At 36.3% G+C, this 19,228-nt stretch overlaps 1 protein-coding gene across 1 annotated transcript; it reads right to left on the minus strand.

Moving 5' to 3' along the window:
* Positions 1-327: 327 nt before the first annotated feature.
* Positions 328-2,693, minus strand: LOC139849318 (uncharacterized). Its single transcript, XM_071838977.1, has 4 exons — positions 2,048-2,693; positions 1,824-2,005; positions 1,069-1,776; positions 328-759 (listed from the first exon to the last, which is right to left on the minus strand). The coding sequence occupies exons 1-4, from the start codon at positions 2,691-2,693 to the stop codon at positions 328-330; spliced, it is 1,968 nt and encodes a 655-aa protein (XP_071695078.1).
* Between the last annotated feature and the right edge of the window lie 16,535 nt (positions 2,694-19,228).

The following is a 19,228-nucleotide window of genomic DNA, read 5'->3' on the forward strand; positions in this document are numbered from 1 at the left end:
GCAAAATCAAACACTTAGGATTTTAAGTTCCTTTGGCAATAGTTATTTTCTGCAAAAGTGGACAATTTCATCACTTTGCTATTTAAACATTGCGAAACACCTCATCATTATGAAACAAAATACAAACATTTCATAAACTTTTGGCATTTCACAAATAAACGCTTTGCATATTCTTACAAGTGTCAACTTTTGAAATTCCTACAAGTGTGATCAAGACTTGCAAAAATTAAAAATAAGAACACATAGAAAGAATATCAACTATAGGCCTTGCAACTAATTTTGCACTTTATACATATACATTTTGGCCTTCTCGTTAATTTTGTAGAATTACGCATAGTATCGCTTTAATAAAGCGGCATGCCATTCATTAGGTAAAGTTCGCCCTTCCACATCTACGAGCTTATATGAACCTGCTAAATTAATTGCCACAACTTGATAAGGACCCTCCCAATTAGGTCCTAATTTGCCAAGCTTTTCTGCTCTACTTGCATCGTTATTTCGCAGTACCCACTCGCCTATATCGAAAGATAAAGCACGCACCCTTTTATTATAATATTTGGCGATTTGTTGTTTATTATTTGCTTCTCTGATAGCAGCTATTAACCTTCGCTCTTCGATGAAATTCAAATTTTCGCCCAATGCATCATCGTTTGCTTCTTCCTCGAAGTTAGCAACTCTATGCGTTGGCGCAAGAATTTCTGCGGGTATTACTGCCTCAGAGCCATATACCAAACTAAAAGGTGTTTCCCCTGTGTTTTTCTTGAAAGTAGTGTGATGTGCCCACAACACATTGGGTAATTCATCTACCCAACCAGTTCGCTTTTCGCATAACCTCTTTTTAATACCGCTAACAATATCGCGGTTGGTTACCTCTTATAATCCATTAGCTTGTGGATGCGCCACTGACGTAAACTTTTGGATTATATTTAAATCAGTGCACCATGTTTTAAAAGGATCTTTTGTAATTTGGGCACCATTATCACTAACTAATTCACGCGGAATATCAAATTTGCAAACAATATACTCCCATACAAAATTTCGCACTTGCACACCAGTGATAGTGCGAACCGCTTTAGCTTCAACCCATTTTGTAAAATAGTCAATTGCCACAATTAGGAATTTGACATTGCCAGGTCCTGCGGGAAATGGCCATAAAATGTCAATAGCCCACTTGTGTAATGGCCATGGCGAATTGACAGGAATCATATCATGCCTTGGCATCCGATTATACGGAGCATGTCTTTGACAGCTTTTACAACGCTTAACAATTTTTGCAACGTCGCGATATAGGGATGGCCAAAAGTAACCCATCCGCATAATTTTTGTCGTGATAATTTTATAGCCTGAATGCAATGCACAAGAACCGTTATGCACTTCATCAATGATCATTTCTGCTTCAATTGGGCCCACACATCGCATCATTGGACCACAATATGATTTGCGATATAAAATGTCATTTTGAATGATATACATTGGTGCTCGCTCTCTTACTAAGCGAGCTTCGCGGTTATCACTTGGCAAAATATCACTGCGGATGTATTGCAAGATTGGTTCCATCCAATTAGGCATTTCTTCTACAATAGATGCCACCATTAAGTCGTTATCTATTGACTTGCTTGGTAATTCCTCAACCCAAACTTGTTTTTGAAAGTGGGAAAACGTTAGAGCGGCCAACTTTCTCAAAGCATCCGCCTTCTTATTTTGACTTCTTGGCACTTGCGCGAGTTCAAAATGTTCGAACCAAACTGCCAATTCTTTCAACAACTGCAAATATTTCTGCATTGAGGAATCATGTGCCTCAAAGAGCCATTAAACTTATTTGCCACTAACTGCGAATCTGTAAATGCTCGTAATTTGGTGATATCCATTCTCCGCGCAATATTTAAACCAGCAAGTAACGCTTCATATTCCGCTTCATTATTTGTCACATCAAAATTAAAACGCAATGCGTACGTATGCTCTTCACCACCTGTGCTTGCCAAAACCAAACCCGCACCTGCGCCCTCTGCACATGAAGCTCCATCAGTAAACAAATCTCAAGTTTTGCCAACTACCGGTTTAAACGTTGTTCGCTCATTAATCACCTCCAACTCCGCAGTCATTTCAGCGAGATAATCCGCCAAAACCTGTCCCTTTACAGAGCTGCGCGGAAGGTAAGAAATTTGATAAGCACCTAACTCTACTGCCCACAACGCGAGTCTACCAGATATCTCTGGTTTTGTTAAGACTTGCTTGACCAGCATATTAGTTAACACGTGCACTGGATGGCCTTGAAAATATCTTCTTAACCTTCGCGATGTTAATATGAGCGCATACACAAACTTCTCAATCGACGCATAGTTTATTTCACTTCCTGTAAGAGGTTTACTGACAAAATACACAGGTTTTTGTATTTTATCCCTTTCTGCAATTAAAACTGAGCCAAAAGCTTCATTTGCTACTGATATATAAAGGTAAAGAATTTCGCCATCAATTGGCGCTGTTAACGTAGGCAAAGTTTTCAACAACTTCTTCATTTCTTGAAATGCGGTTTCTGCTTCGCTTGTCCAAACAAAGCTTTTTTGTTTCAAACAGCCTTTTAAGGTTTTGAAAAACGGCAATTGTCTTTCAGCGGCTTTAGACAAGAAACGCGTTAATGCGGCTAACTTTCCCGTTAGACTTTGCACTTCCTTAACCGTTTTTGGTGCTGCCATATTTTCAATAGCCGCAATTTTCTTTGGATTAGCTTGAATACTTTGTTCTGTAACAAGATATCCCAAAAACTGTCCCTCAGTTTCTCCAAAACTACACTTTAGCGGATTAAGCTTCATGTTTATCCTTCGCAATGTGTTAAATGTTTAGCGCATATCTTCAATGATTCGCTCTTGTGTTGTGCTTTTGATTACTAAATCATCTACATAAGCCTCAAGATTACGCCTAATTTGTTTTTCGAACGCGGTGTCAATCAAACGTTGATACATCGCACCCGCATTGATTAAACCAAAAGGCATCATTATATAGGAAAATATGCCTTTGCCCGTATGAAAAGCGGTTTTATCTGCATCTTCTTTAGCCATTGGGATCTGATGATAACCCCTTGCCACATCCAAAAAACATTTATATGGAAAAGCATGCAAAGATTCTACTTTCAAATCAATTTCTGGAAGTGGATAGTTATCCTTAGGGCACGCTTTATTTAAATCCTTGAAATCAATACACATTCTCCATGAACCATCAGGCTTTTTCACCAAAACTGGATTCACAATCCATGATTGGTATTGAACTTCGCGTAAAATTCCAGCTCTCACTAATTTTGTTACCTCTTCGCATAGCCACTTCACGCGATCTGGGGCCATGCCTCTACGCTTCTGCAATATAGGTTTTAAAGCTGGATTTACATTAAGTCTGTGTTCCATAATATGACGCGGAACACCAGTCATATCATTTTCACACCAAGTAAAAACATCCATATACTGCACAAGTAACTGCACAATTTGCATCCTAGTATCCACACTAACATTGCATCCCACTTTAATTTTTTGCTCGGGATATGCAGGATTAATCATTACCATGTTGTCCGCGGCATCAGCGGTTTCTTGCCTTGCACTTTTTACATTAACAGCCGCACAGATGGGCAAGATGCTCATTGAACTTATTGTCACGACACCTTTATGTGTTGCGAATTTAATCATGCCATAAATTGTAGATGGGACAATTCCAAATTTACCTAGGGCAGTTCTGCCTAACAACATGTTGTAGCGAGATGAGGTCCGTATAACATAGAAATCTAGCCGCTCTCATGGCACTAAACCATCATCATTTTCATCAACAAGCTCAACTTCTAAGGGAAAAACGCCCATAGGCAATGAGAATAATCACGCAAAACTGGTTAGCGAAGCTGCGGTTGGTTGTAAAGTTGCTCTAATACTCTCCGGCAGTTGAATAAAACATTGTTCATAAATAATATCAACGCTACTGCCATTATCAACATGAACTTTCATGATTGTGATTCCAGTTTCCGCGATTTTGCACGATACTACTATCGGCATTTCAGATAAATCATCACTTTGCATTTTTGGAAAACTAATTGGCACGAACTGCCAATTTCGATACATTCTTGCCGACTTTCGCTTTCTTCCTCTTTTTTGGGCATTTGCTTACACAGTGACAACAATACCACTATCAATTCCGATATTGCTCATTATTTCAATTAATCAAGCAATTTACCACCGATTATAAACGCATTCGCCTGCAAATCATCACAACAAAAACACGATTGAAATTAAACAGAGGAATTAATCGTTTGATAGCACAAAAACAAAAAAATTTCAGGTTTAATTTTTAAAACGTGTCCCACGGATGGCACCAATTAATCAATCCCTAATTAATGAGTTACTTAATTACGGATTGAGTGAAATGAGATTAAGATAGAGGATGGGATGTTTGATGATTGTTTTGGGTCCTGATGATCGTTTTTCACTTTTTCCATCAAGTGATCAACCACCCCGACCCGATCTTGATTGTCAATTAGCATAATTCACCTTAGCACAATGTAAAAATTCCTTGGACAAAGTCACAAGTGAAAATCACAAAGGCTTGGGCAAATGGCAGAGAATCAACAACCTATAAATGAGAGGCCAAGCTCCCTATTTATAGTATTCGAAATATCCGCGGTATGCGGTTTGCTTAACTATCCGCGGAAACTTAGCGGAATAAACCGCAGTCTTTTACTAATGCAGAAACAGAACCGCTATACTTATTTTCAGCGAATATTCCATACCTTTTGATTATAGTTAGCGTAACTTCTGCTTTTATCCTTTAACAAATAAAATATACATATACAATAGTATGTATATGATCAGTGGACTTAATTTGATCCCACATTTATTTAGGATTTTACGATATAAAATATGAGATATGGACATAAACAAGCCCAACTCACGACACCAATTAAACTAATCACACCATGAATTTATTACTTCTTCCGTTTATTTTTTTTCAATATGATCAAGTAACAAACCATTACTTCATTTGACATATTTTCTTCTTTCACCGGGCCAGGCCCACAATTGAATCATCGCCTCATATTGGTTACTGTGCGGCCAGTCACAAGGTATGTATTTGATTTTTCAAATTAGACCAATTTTAACCAGGCGTCAGAGGGGTCCCGTCAGACACACTGGCGGTGGGTGACGGCCCCTGACGCCTATAGTGGGGCGTCAGCGCTGACGGATTAGGGGCGTCAGTGAGATTTTAAACGCATGGTAACAGTAGCGTCAGGGGTACGTGGCGGTGTCTGATTGGTCGGGGTCCCCAACGGTTACTTTGACCGGTTTGGGGTTTTTTTTTATTTCCGAAATAATCCTTTATTTACCCATTTTTATCATCATCTTCATCCACACAATTTTATCTTCTTCACACACAAACCATCCATATCTCCAAATTCAATTTTTTTTTTTTTTTTTTAAATCACTATGTCGAATCCGAATCAAAGACCACCATACCCGAACCAAAGACCACCATACCCGAACGATTACGTTTCGTACACCGATATGTTGAGGTACGGATCGTAAATAGGTCAAGGTTCATCATACCCGAGCCATCTACAACAAATACCAATTGTTTTGCCCCAACATCGTCCATTGACACCCGAAGTACAACATCAAGTTTGGTTGCAACAAAACTCACTTTTTGAACAAGCCCGCAATTTCGGAACTCCGCCTCCGATCACTCCGCGTCCGGAATCTCCCCGTTCCGAAACTCCGCGTCCGGATAGTCCGGTGACTCAAGTCGTTTCGGTGCCCATGTCATAGCCCGTCCTTAACCGTAAGAACGTGTTAGATAACGTATGATTTCATTGCGAGGTATTGACCTCTATATGCGACATTTTTAAAAGAAAAACTGCATATATTATACATTACAAACCATGATTCTTATTTTTGATACAAGCTTTGGACGAAATAAAGATGATTATCGTTTAGCGATAATCTTCGACTTACAAACTTTACAAATGATGATAACAACACGATTTCTAGCATATTTTACAACACAAGTTCTTGGATATGCAGTTTTATTTTTGACACAAATATGCGTACGCAAGATCCTGCTCAAATTCAACATAATGCAGCGGAAGCTTCTAATTATCACCTGAGAATAAACATGTTTAAAACGTCAACATAAAGTTGGTGAGATATAGGTTTAGTGCCGGCAGCAATATATATATATATAGACCACAAGATTTCATATATAAACATTTTCATAAAAATATTCTAAGTGGTTGAGCACTTGGTAACCATACTTAACATTTAATCACGTCGCATATTCCCTTTAATATGAAATCTTACTACACCGTACCAAGTGTAGTCACAAAACGAAGTACTGTGCAACCGTTGAATACTGGTCGTCCAGTCCGGTTGGGGTTGTCAGGCCCGATAGATCTATCAACAGGATTCGCGTTTACAATACCGCTGTAAATAACAGTTACCAAGCTACAGGGAAGTATGCCAGTGGTACAACTCAACGTAGAATATATTTTTCAGTTACTTGTGTCCATAACGTAAAACATAAAATACATGTATTCTCATCCCGAAATATTTAGAGTTTAAAAGTGGGACTATATACTCACTTTCGTCTTGAAGATATATATAATTTGACTTGGTCTCCGGTTGATATCACGAACCTATCCATATATAATATATCAATACCTTTTCTTTTTAAACAAACGTCACATATATATACTTGTTATACTTTTAATACTTTTAATAATTCCTTAGTCCGTAGTTAGCAGTTCGTTGTTAGTAATTCAATTTTAATGGTTCATTTTTAGATGTTTAATATACCCGCAATGAAATAAATAAAACCCCCAACGAAATAAATAAAACCCCATCGTATATGTATTGGTCGAGATTAATCTTGACCCATGGTACCGGTGTTGTCAAATGACGTGTTGCGTACATAAAGTACCGGTGTTGTCAAATGACATGTTGCGTACAATCATGGGATCTTATGATTAATCTTCTCGTATTGTTTACGGGTGATCCTGAACCATATAAAATTAAATTATGAGTACATATATATAAAATATCATGTTATTTTAAAAAGATGTGATTTATTTAATTTTCTCCAATTATTTTCGTAGCTAAACTAGTCTTAGATATCCGATCTCGTTTTGGTCATAGTTTCTTCGTTACAACTCCGTTTTCGTTGATTCAACTTGCCACTTCCTTGGATCGAGTCCCTCTTTAAGACTATGAACTGTAAATACCTTAGTTTGTATTCAAAATCACAGGTCATAGGTCAAACTTTAGTGAAACTTATGAAGTTAATCATTTTCCATCATGTAAACAACCTTAAATGATTATTTTTCTAAAAATACTTATACTTTGAGTTAAATCATGAAATTTTTATGTGTTATCATATTTATAGTAAAAATCATTTTTCCAGAAAATAAACCTCCAATTCAAAGTTTAAGATGGTTTTTAATTATCCAACCCAAAACAGCCCCCGGTTGCACTCCGATGTCGTAAATTCAGTTTTTAAGGTGTTCTTTGAAAAACCAAGTTATACCTTGTTAAATTAGCATATATTTAAGATATATTACAGGTCTTGAAGTATTTTAAAAGTTAAGTTAGAAGGATCTATTTAGTTTGCAAACAAGTTTGAAAACTTTCAAACTATGTTCTTGTTGTTAAACTTTTATACCACAAAATAAGATAGCTATATATATATGAATCGAATAAGGTTATGAACATAGATTCTACCTCAAGTTCCTTGGACAAGGTTGCTGTAAAAGAGGAGTAAGAACCTAGAACCAAAAGGGTGATGGAAGTGGATGAAAGATTGGAAGTAAGTTGGTGTTCTTGGAAGGATTTCTTGAAGTATTTTTGTAAGGTTTTCTTATGAGGTTTAAGTGTTGTTTTTGAAGCTAAATGATGGGGAAAATGCTTGGAGATGATCAAGTATGAAGTTAAGAGTATTTTGAGAGAGAAATGGAAGTGTAAGTATGAGAAAATGGGGTGAAGAAATGGTGTGCATGCATAAAAACGTTTTTAGGTTATAAAGGAAAAAAAAGATACCTAACTTTGTTTTCTTGCTAAATAATTCATGCTACTTGACAAATGGTTGGTTCCACATGTTTCTTAATCATTTAAGGCTGCTAAGGAGCAGATATTTATTGGTATATACCAATAGTAAATACATCTAGAAGCTGCGTATGATACGGGTACATATACCCTAGGTATACGTATAGAAATCTTTGAGAAAACGGAACGAGGATTCAAATATAGCTATCTTTTGTAAATATACTTATATTGTTTTATGTATGTAAGCCCTTTAAAAGTGATTAAATACATTACTTATACGATATATGTATAAACATTATAGGTTATAAGTATTTAAGTCAAATAACGTTACGTATGGTTATCGTTTTGAAAACTTAAGTTAGTAGTTTCAAAATATACTTATAACTTATTGTTATTAATACAAAATGAGATATTAAAACATTCTTAGATCATGTTAAATATGTATATATACATATATATACACAAACGTATAATTATCATATATTGTATAGTTCGTGATATCATCGGTCAAACTAGACGGTCAAACGTTGTGTAAAACTCTTTTCGAAAACATAAGTCTCAACAATTTGGATTGCTTATCATGTTGGTAAGGTTTAATTTATGTAAATATTAATCTTATAAGTATAGAACGATCGAAAAAGTGCGGGTCGTTACATTACCTCCCCGTTAAATAAATTTCGTCCCGAAATTTTAAAATTGTACCTATTTTGCGTCATCGAGAAGCAAGTGTGGATACTTTTGTTTCATCTGATCCTCTCGTTCCCACGTAAACTCGGGACCTCTTCTAGCACTCCAACGAACCTTAACGATCGGTATGTTGCTCTGCTTGAGCTGTTTAACTTCACGATCCATGATTTCGATTGGTTCTTTGATGAATTGTAGTTTCTCGTCGACATGGATTTCTTCAAGAGGAATGGTGAGGTCTTCCTTTGCAAGACACTTCTTAAGATTCGAAACGTGAAATGTATTATGTACTCCGGCGAGTTGTTGCGGTAACTCGAGTCGATAAGCTACCGGTCCAATGCGTTCAATGATCTTGAACGGGCCTACATATCTTGGGTTCAGTTTACCTCTTTTACCGAAACGTATCACACCTTTCCAAGGTGACACCTTTAGCATAACCATGTCACCGATCTGAAACTCTAATGGTTTCCTTCGGACATCGGCGTAGCTCTTTTGGCGACTACGGGCTGTTTTCAATCTCTCCTTAATTTGTACTATCTTCTCAGTCGTTTCGTGTATGATCTCGGGACCAGTTAATTGTCCATCTCCTACTTCATTCCAACAGATAGGAGATCTACACTTCCTTCCATACAATGCTTCGAATGGTGCAGCTTTAATGCTCGCATGATAACTATTATTATACGAGAATTCTGCTAACGGTAAATACTTATCCCATCCGTTTCCAAAGTCGATCACACATGCCCTGAGCATGTCTTCGAGGGTCTGAATCATTCTTTCACTCTGCCCGTCGGTTTGCGGATGATATGCGGTACTCATATCCAAACGAGTTCCTAGTGCCTCCTGTAGTGATTGCCAGAATTTTGAGGTAAATCTACTATCACGATCGGATATAATGGAAATAGGTATTCCATGCCTTGAAACAATTTCCTTTATATACAATCGTAATAGTTTCTCCATTCTATCCGTTTCCTTTATAGGCAAGAAATGTGCAGACTTGGTGAGACGATCAACAATCACCCAAATGGTGTCGTATCCCCAGGCAGTCTTAGGTAACTTCGTGATGAAATCCATGGTAATACCATCCCATTTCCATTCTGGGATTTCTGGTTGTTGAAGTAACCCTGACGGCTTCTGGTGTTCAGCTTTGACTTTGGAACAAGTTAAACATTCCCCAACATATGTTGCAACGTCTGTCTTTAAATTAGGCCACCAATAATGTGTCTTAAGATCTTGGTACATCTTTCCAACTCCAGGATGTATCGAGTATCTTGTCTTATGTGCCTCATTCAATATCAACTTCCTTAATCCACCCAACTTCGGTACCCAAATACGGTTTGCAAAATATCGAATTCCATCTTCCCGTATAACGAGTTGCTTCTCATACTTCTTCATTATTTCATTTCCTATATTTTCTTTAGTAAGTGCTTCTCGTTGAACTTCTTTGATTTGTGAGTTGAGATTCATGCGAATTTTTATGTTCATCGCTCGTACTCGAATTGGTTCTCGTTCCTTTCTGCTTAAAGCGTCAGCCACCACATTCGCTTTCCCGGGATGATAGCGAATTTCACAATCATAGTCGTTTATTAACTCGACCCACCTACGTTGCCTCATGTTCAGCTGTTTTTGATCGAAAATATGTTGAAGGCTTTTATGATCAGTAAACACAGTGCATTTAACCCCATACAAGTAGTGTCTCCATATCTTCAATGCAAACACGACTGCTCCCAGTTCTAGATCATGCGTCGTATAATTCCGCTCGTGAATCTTTAATTGTCGGGATGCGTATGCAATAACTTTCTTCCGTTGCATAAGAACGCAACCAAAACCTTGTCGCGAAGCGTCACAATATATTTCAAAATCATCGTTCCCTTCTGGTAATGATAAAATAGGCGCCGTAGTCAACTTCTTTTTCAGTAATTGAAATGCACTCTCCTGCTCGGAAGTCCATTCATATTTCTTTCCTTTTTGCGTTAACGCTGTCAACGGCTTAGCTATTCGGGAAAATTCTTGAATAAACCTTCTATAATAACCGGCTAAACCCAAAAATTGGCGTATCTGCATTGGTGTCTTAGGAGTCTCCCATTTTTCAATGGCTTCAATTTTTGCTGGATCAACCTGAATTCCTTTGCTACCAACAACGTGGCCAAGAAATTGCACTTCTTTCAACCAGAAAGCACATTTAGAAAATTTAGCATATAGCTGTTCTTTTCTCAATAACTCTAATATCAACCTTAAATGCTGTTCATGCTCTTGCTCACTCTTGGAATAGATAAGAATATCATCAATGAAAACGATAACAAACTTATCTAAATATGGACTACAAACTCGATTCATGAGGTCCATGAATACAGCTGGCGCATTCGTCAATCCAAACGGCATGACCAAAAATTCGTAATGACCGTAGCGTGTCCGAAAAGCAGTTTTCGGTATATCTTCTTCTTTGACACGTAATTGATGATAACCCGATCTTAGGTCAATTTTCGAGTACACACATGATCCTTGGAGTTGATCAAATAAGTCGTCAATTCTCGGTAGTGGATACCGATTCTTGATAGTTAACTTATTTAATTCACGATAATCTATACACATTCGGAAAGATCCGTCTTTCTTCTTGACGAATAAAATTGGAGCTCCCCACGGTGAAGTGCTTGGTCGTATGAATCCACGGTCTAGTAATTCTTTTAACTGACTTTGAAGTTCTTTTAACTCGGACGGTGCAAGTCTATAGGGAGCACGAGCCACTGGTGCAGCTCCTGGTACTAAATCTATTTGAAATTCTACAGATCTAAATGGAGGTAATCCCGGCAACTCTTCCGGAAATACTTCAGGAAAATCTCTTGCCACAGGCACGTCATTGATGCACTTCTCTTTTTCTTTCTTTTCGACTTTATTAACATGTGCTAAGATAGCATAGCACCCTTTCTTCAAGCACTTTTGAGCTTTCAAATAACTAATGAGTTTTAGCTTTGAGTTACCCTTCTCTCCATAAATCATTACTGGCGTTTTATTCTTACGAGGAATGCGAATTGCCTTCTTGGCGCACACAACTTCAGCTCCTATTTTGGACATCCAGTCCATGCCGACTATTACATCAAAACTTCCTAATTCTACGGGTATTAAGTCAATTTTAAACGTTTCTCCGGCTAAATTTATTTTACAATCGCGGCAAATTTTATCAGCTTTAATTAGTTTACCATTAGCTAACTCAATCATGTACTTAGCATCTAGAGGTAATGATGAACAATTCAATTTAGCGTGAAAGTCTCTACACACGTAACTTCTATCAGCACCAGTATCAAATATAATAGATGCGGATAAGTTATTAATGGTAAACGTACCCGTAACAAGCTCCGGGTCTTCACATGCCTCTCTAGCATTAATAACAAATGCTCTCCCACGTGCAGGTCCGATATTCTTCTCTGGATTCGGGCACTGGCTCTTATAGTGACCTTGTTTTCCACACCCAAAACAAGTAATGGTAGCCAAAGCAGTTCTATTTGCATTGGTGGCAGGAGTCTTGGTACCATTTGTATTTGTAACGAGAGCCCTACAATCTTCAGCAAGATGACCCTTTCGATTACATTTGTTGTATACCACATTACAGTAACCAGAGTGATGTTTGTGGCATCGGTTGCATAAAGGATTTTGTCCTTTATAACCAAAGCTTAAACCACTACCCGCACCTTGCGTGTTTTCTTGTTTCTTAAAAGATTGTTGTTGGTTACCTCGATCATAATTTCCATTCCACTTTCTTTTGTTACCTGATACCTTCACATCAGTATTGGATACTTTCTTATCCATGATGACCTGATCCATTAGCTCGTTTGCCATAGTTATAGCTTCATGAATTGTCTTAGGTTTCGATGCTGTAACATTTGCCTTGACCTTTTTGGGCAAACCATCTTTGTACATTTCAATCTTCCGTTCTTCGGTTGGAACCAATTCAGGACATAGCAAAACTAATTCCATGAATCGCTGATTGTAGTTGGTGATTTCAGTACCAATAACCTTCAGACTTCGTAACTCATCTTCCAACTTCCTAACCTCGTTCCTTGGACAATATTCGTTGATTAACATTGTTTTGAATTCTTCCCACGGAGTATCATAAGCTACATCTCCTCCTACAGCCTTCACATAATTTTTCCACCACGTGAGTGCACTATCTTGTAAAGTGCACGATGCATACTTGGTCATGTCCTTTTCAACACAACCACTGATTTTAAACACAGTCTCCATCTTTTCTATCCACCGGGTTAAACCGATCGGTCCTTCTGTTCCACTGAATGATGAGGGCTTGCAAGCTTGAAAAGTTTTGTAAGTGCACCCCACACGAGGATTTGGGTTAACTGCAGCACCTCTTGCAGCCTCGACCCATAACATTCTGTCGTTCACTCGCTGATTGATGAGTTCCTGGATTTCTTGTTCCGTCATTCGGTTCAATCGCGCCATATTCTTCTATAAGAATGAAAAGAAAATAATTATTCACATGGAATATTATAGATGTAGTGTATATTTACAGTACATTATAGCTTATTAATAATATGAACCATGTATTATTATAAAAGCCTTTTCTTCTTATTAGCGTTTTATAATTATATCTAGGGTAGTACCTACCCGTTAATGTCCATACTTAATAGCTTAGTACAGAATCAATTACTACCATCTAAATAATACTTAACCATGGAAAATTATTGCATTTCACACTTCACTATTTTACATATGCTTATCTTACATCGAACTTTAAACAAACCACACTAATAATATTATACAAAACATTATATGATCCCATGGTTTAATACGGCAGCGCATCGTTTGGTCTATTTTCTAGGACGTTTAGGTTCAAAGAATCGCTTAACGCTTATCCTGGCTGTCTGCCTATATTTTGGCTGTGGGACTGAAGAACTGGATGCCGGGATAGAACGAATAGGAATAACGGGAATAGGGGTGGTAGTGTCTAGTGGAGTTGGTGCCACATCATCCTTATTAAACTCAGGATTTGAATTTTCTAATTCATTAGCCTTTCGTTTCTTTCCTAGTTCGAACTCTTCTTTTGTAATTTCCTGTATTTCTTCCTCGGGTTCACTTTCCTCCTCGGGTTCACTTTCCTCCTCGGGTTCACTTTCCTCCTCGGGTTCACTTTCCGGGTTCTCTATAGTCGGTTCATCCGGAATTTGTGAGTCTTCCCCAAAGATATTATTTTCGTCATCGGATAGGTTAATGACTGGAACACCATCTGAAGATTCTGGTTCGGAGTCGCTGAATGTGATAACAAGTTTTGAGCCCGACATCTATCACACAACAACTAACCCATTAGTACTACATAATATTTACATATAAATTTTAACCAACAATGATAAGCAATGGTTTTTAAATCAGACCCGGTCAAAGTCCAGACTTACTAATGTATCCTAACGACTTATCAATTAGACACACTAATGCAAACCTGGTTCGCTAAGACCACCGCTCTGATACCACATGTCATAACCCGTCCTTAACCGTAAGAACGTGTTAGATAACGTATGATTTCATTGCGAGGTATTGACCTCTATATGCGACATTTTTAAAAGAAAAACTGCATATATTATACATTACAAACCATGATTCTTATTTTTGATACAAGCTTTGGACGAAATAAAGATGATTATCGTTTAGCGATAATCTTCGACTTACAAACTTTACAAATGATGATAACAACACGATTTCTAGCATATTTTACAACACAAGTTCTTGGATATGCAGTTTTATTTTTGACACAAATATGCGTACGCAAGATCCTGCTCAAATTCAACATAATGCAGCGGAAGCTTCTAATTATCACCTGAGAATAAACATGTTTAAAACGTCAACATAAAGTTGGTGAGATATAGGTTTAGTGCCGGCAGCAATATATATATATATAGACCACAAGATTTCATATATAAACATTTTCATAAAAATATTCTAAGTGGTTGAGCACTTGGTAACCATACTTAACATTTAATCACGTCGCATATTCCCTTTAATATGAAATCTTACTACACCGTACCAAGTGTAGTCACAAAACGAAGTACTGTGCAACCGTTGAATACTGGTCGTCCAGTCCGGTTGGGGTTGTCAGGCCCGATAGATCTATCAACAGGATTCGCGTTTACAATACCGCTGTAAATAACAGTTACCAAGCTACAGGGAAGTATGCCAGTGGTACAACTCAACGTAGAATATATTTTTCAGTTACTTGTGTCCATAACGTAAAACATAAAATACATGTATTCTCATCCCGAAATATTTAGAGTTTAAAAGTGGGACTATATACTCACTTTCGTCTTGAAGATATATATAATTTGACTTGGTCTCCGGTTGATATCACGAACCTATCCATATATAATATATCAATACCTTTTCTTTTTAAACAAACGTCACATATATATACTTGTTATACTTTTAATACTTTTAATAATTCCTTAGTCCGTAGTTAGCAGTTCGTTGTTAGTAATTCAATTTTAATGGTTCATTTTTAGATGTTTAATATACCCGCAATGAAATAAATAAAACCCCCAACGAAATAAATAAAACCCCATCATATATGTATTGGTCGAGATTAATCTTGACCCATGGTACCGGTGTTGTCAAATGACGTGTTGCGTACATAAAGTACCGGTGTTGTCAAATGACATGTTGCGTACAATCATGGGATCTTATGATTAATCTTCTCGTATTGTTTACGGGTGATCCTGAACCATATAAAATTAAATTATGAGTACATATATATAAAATATCATGTTATTTTAAAAAGATGTGATTTATTTAATTTTCTCCAATTATTTTCGTAGCTAAACTAGTCTTAGATATCCGATCTCGTTTTGGTCATAGTTTCTTCGTTACAACTCCGTTTTCGTTGATTCAACTTGCCACTTCCTTGGATCGAGTCCCTCTTTAAGACTATGAACTGTAAATACCTTAGTTTGTATTCAAAATCACAGGTCATAGGTCAAACTTTAGTGAAACTTATGAAGTTAATCATTTTCCATCATGTAAACAACCTTAAATGATTATTTTTCTAAAAATACTTATACTTTGAGTTAAATCATGAAATTTTTATGTGTTATCATATTTATAGTAAAAATCATTTTTCCAGAAAATAAACCTCCAATTCAAAGTTTAAGATGGTTTTTAATTATCCAACCCAAAACAGCCCCCGGTTGCACTCCGATGTCGTAAATTCAGTTTTTAAGGTGTTCTTTGAAAAACCAAGTTATACCTTGTTAAATTAGCATATATTTAAGATATATTACAGGTCTTGAAGTATTTTAAAAGTTAAGTTAGAAGGATCTATTTAGTTTGCAAACAAGTTTGAAAACTTTCAAACTATGTTCTTGTTGTTAAACTTTTATACCACAAAATAAGATAGCTATATATATATGAATCGAATAAGGTTATGAACATAGATTCTACCTCAAGTTCCTTGGACAAGGTTGCTGTAAAAGAGGAGTAAGAACCTAGAACCAAAAGGGTGATGGAAGTGGATGAAAGATTGGAAGTAAGTTGGTGTTCTTGGAAGGATTTCTTGAAGTATTTTTGTAAGGTTTTCTTATGAGGTTTAAGTGTTGTTTTTGAAGCTAAATGATGGGGAAAATGCTTGGAGATGATCAAGTATGAAGTTAAGAGTATTTTGAGAGAGAAATGGAAGTGTAAGTATGAGAAAATGGGGTGAAGAAATGGTGTGCATGCATAAAAACGTTTTTAGGTTATAAAGGAAAAAAAAGATACCTAACTTTGTTTTCTTGCTAAATAATTCATGCTACTTGACAAATGGTTGGTTCCACATGTTTCTTAATCATTTAAGGCTGCTAAGGAGCAGATATTTATTGGTATATACCAATAGTAAATACATCTAGAAGCTGCGTATGATACGGGTACATATACCCTAGGTATACGTATAGAAATCTTTGAGAAAACGGAACGAGGATTCAAATATAGCTATCTTTTGTAAATATACTTATATTGTTTTATGTATGTAAGCCCTTTAAAAGTGATTAAATACATTACTTATACGATATATGTATAAACATTATAGGTTATAAGTATTTAAGTCAAATAACGTTACGTATGGTTATCGTTTTGAAAACTTAAGTTAGTAGTTTCAAAATATACTTATAACTTATTGTTATTAATACAAAATGAGATATTAAAACATTCTTAGATCATGTTAAATATGTATATATACATATATATACACAAACGTATAATTATCATATATTGTATAGTTCGTGATATCATCGGTCAAACTAGACGGTCAAACGTTGTGTAAAACTCTTTTCGAAAACATAAGTCTCAACAATTTGGATTGCTTATCATGTTGGTAAGGTTTAATTTATGTAAATATTAATCTTATAAGTATAGAACGATCGAAAAAGTGCGGGTCGTTACAGCCGGAAACGCAATAACGTAAACAACGAAAACATAAAAAAAAACAAGGTATAATTTCCTTTTTTTATAAATTTTTTTGGTATATGTATATGTATATATTTGTATGAAGTTTTTTTTTCCGGTATATCTATAAGTATATATTTTCTTTATGAAGTTTTTTTTCCGGTATATCTATATGTATATATTTGTATTATAAAGTTTTTTTTTCCGGTATATGTATATATTTGAATGCATTTGATTTTTTTTTTAGTATTTCGGTATATGTTTATGTATATATTTGTAGAATATTTTGCATATATATATATATATATATATATATAGAATAGTTTGATTATTTATATAGAATATATCGGTATATAGAATAGTTTGATATATGTATATAGTTCGGATATAGAATAGTTTGATTATTTATATAGAATATTTCGGTATATAGAATAGTTTGATATATGTATATAGTTCGGATATAGAATAGTTTGATATGTATATGGTTCGGATATATATAGAATATTTCGGTATATATATAGATTATTTATGTGTATATATAGTTTGATTATTTATGTTATATGTAGGTACCGAACAAGTTCCGATAAAAAAAAGTGCACACTATGGACTACCAAAGAAGAAGAGTGGTTGGCACAATGTTGGATCGATTCTTCTCAAGATTCCCGAAAGGGAAATTCGCAAAAGTATGAATCATTGTGGGGTACGGTTTATAAGAAATTTAATAACAACAAGCACGGGTGGTATAGAGGCGATGACCAATTGTCCTCTAAATGGAGAAATATCAACAAAATTTGTCAAGAGTTTAATGCCACTTACAAAGAAGGCCTACGAAATAGGAGCGGAGAAAGTGACCTCGATGTTGAGAATAGAGCCCATGAAATCTATGTACTAAATACCAAAGGGAAAAAGTTTAATATGATGGATGCTTGGAGGTTTTTGAAAGATAAGGCGAAGTGGTACGTTCCCGGCACGCGTAGTCATGTTTCTTTAGATGCCAACGATGAAGATTTTGATGTTCCACTTTCTCAAAATGGTCTTTTCGAGAATGATCCTTTTCCAAGGCCAATGAGGCGAGAACGGGCAAAAAAGAAGGCTCAATCAACAAGTACCGACACCGACAAAACTCGTTCTTCAACTCAATCATCAAAAGCGGATGAGGCTTTGGAAGCTATTTCAAAGCATAAGGAAGCAAGAGCATCGGGTATAGAACACGTGAAAAAAGAAGCAACACTCCAAATCGCATTTCAAGGAGCTAGCATTTTAGCCATCAACCCCTCGGCAATCGATGACCAAGTCCGAAAACAAATGATTGAAGGGCTTCAAAAAGTGTTCCTCGACAAATATAGCTACTTGCTCCAACCAACGCCATCACCTCAAAACAACGACTCATCCGAAGACGACGATTAGTTTTTAAGTATTTAAGTACCGAATAATTTTTTTTCGTATTATGTGTGTTTTTTTTAAACGAATGTATGTTTTTAAGTTTATTAATGTTTAAAATATTTTAGTTTTTATTTAATAATTTTTTAAATTTAAATTGTATTAAACTGGTGGGACCTATTTGACACTAGAGGAGTGTCAGGGTTATTTTGGTGTCAAAGGGTGACACTGCCACGTCACAAGCAGATTGCACTTTTTGGCCAAAAAGTGAACAATATGCCTGTGACGTCACAGGCAGGGTTAAACTTGGTCTTATGATCTACAAGACTCCAGCTTTTGGATGTCCTTCAAAATTAATTCTCTCTGACTTGATATTTGTGCCCATCTTCACGTGACCATCCTTTTGCTTTTTTCAATTTCCTTTTTGATCTCACCAGTAATCTTGTTCTGATCTATTCCCTTTCTTTAACTTCTCAGTGTTGGTGGTAACTACTTCCATTAACATCTCTACATTTGAACCTGCTCTCTCATCCGATCCTCCTCTTTGCCGTCGCCATTTTGCATCTCCAAGGTTTGTGGCTTTCCCGGGCAACATTGAGTTTTTTCGACCAATAACGCAACCAAGTCGCCGTTTTCGCAGATGGTTGGGTGATTTGGTTGGTTTATTCATACGTTTGCAGTTTTTTTCTTTCATT

Source organism: Rutidosis leptorrhynchoides, chromosome 5 (assembly GCF_046630445.1).
Source record: "Rutidosis leptorrhynchoides isolate AG116_Rl617_1_P2 chromosome 5, CSIRO_AGI_Rlap_v1, whole genome shotgun sequence".
Classification (NCBI taxonomy): Eukaryota; Viridiplantae; Streptophyta; class Magnoliopsida; order Asterales; family Asteraceae; genus Rutidosis; species Rutidosis leptorrhynchoides.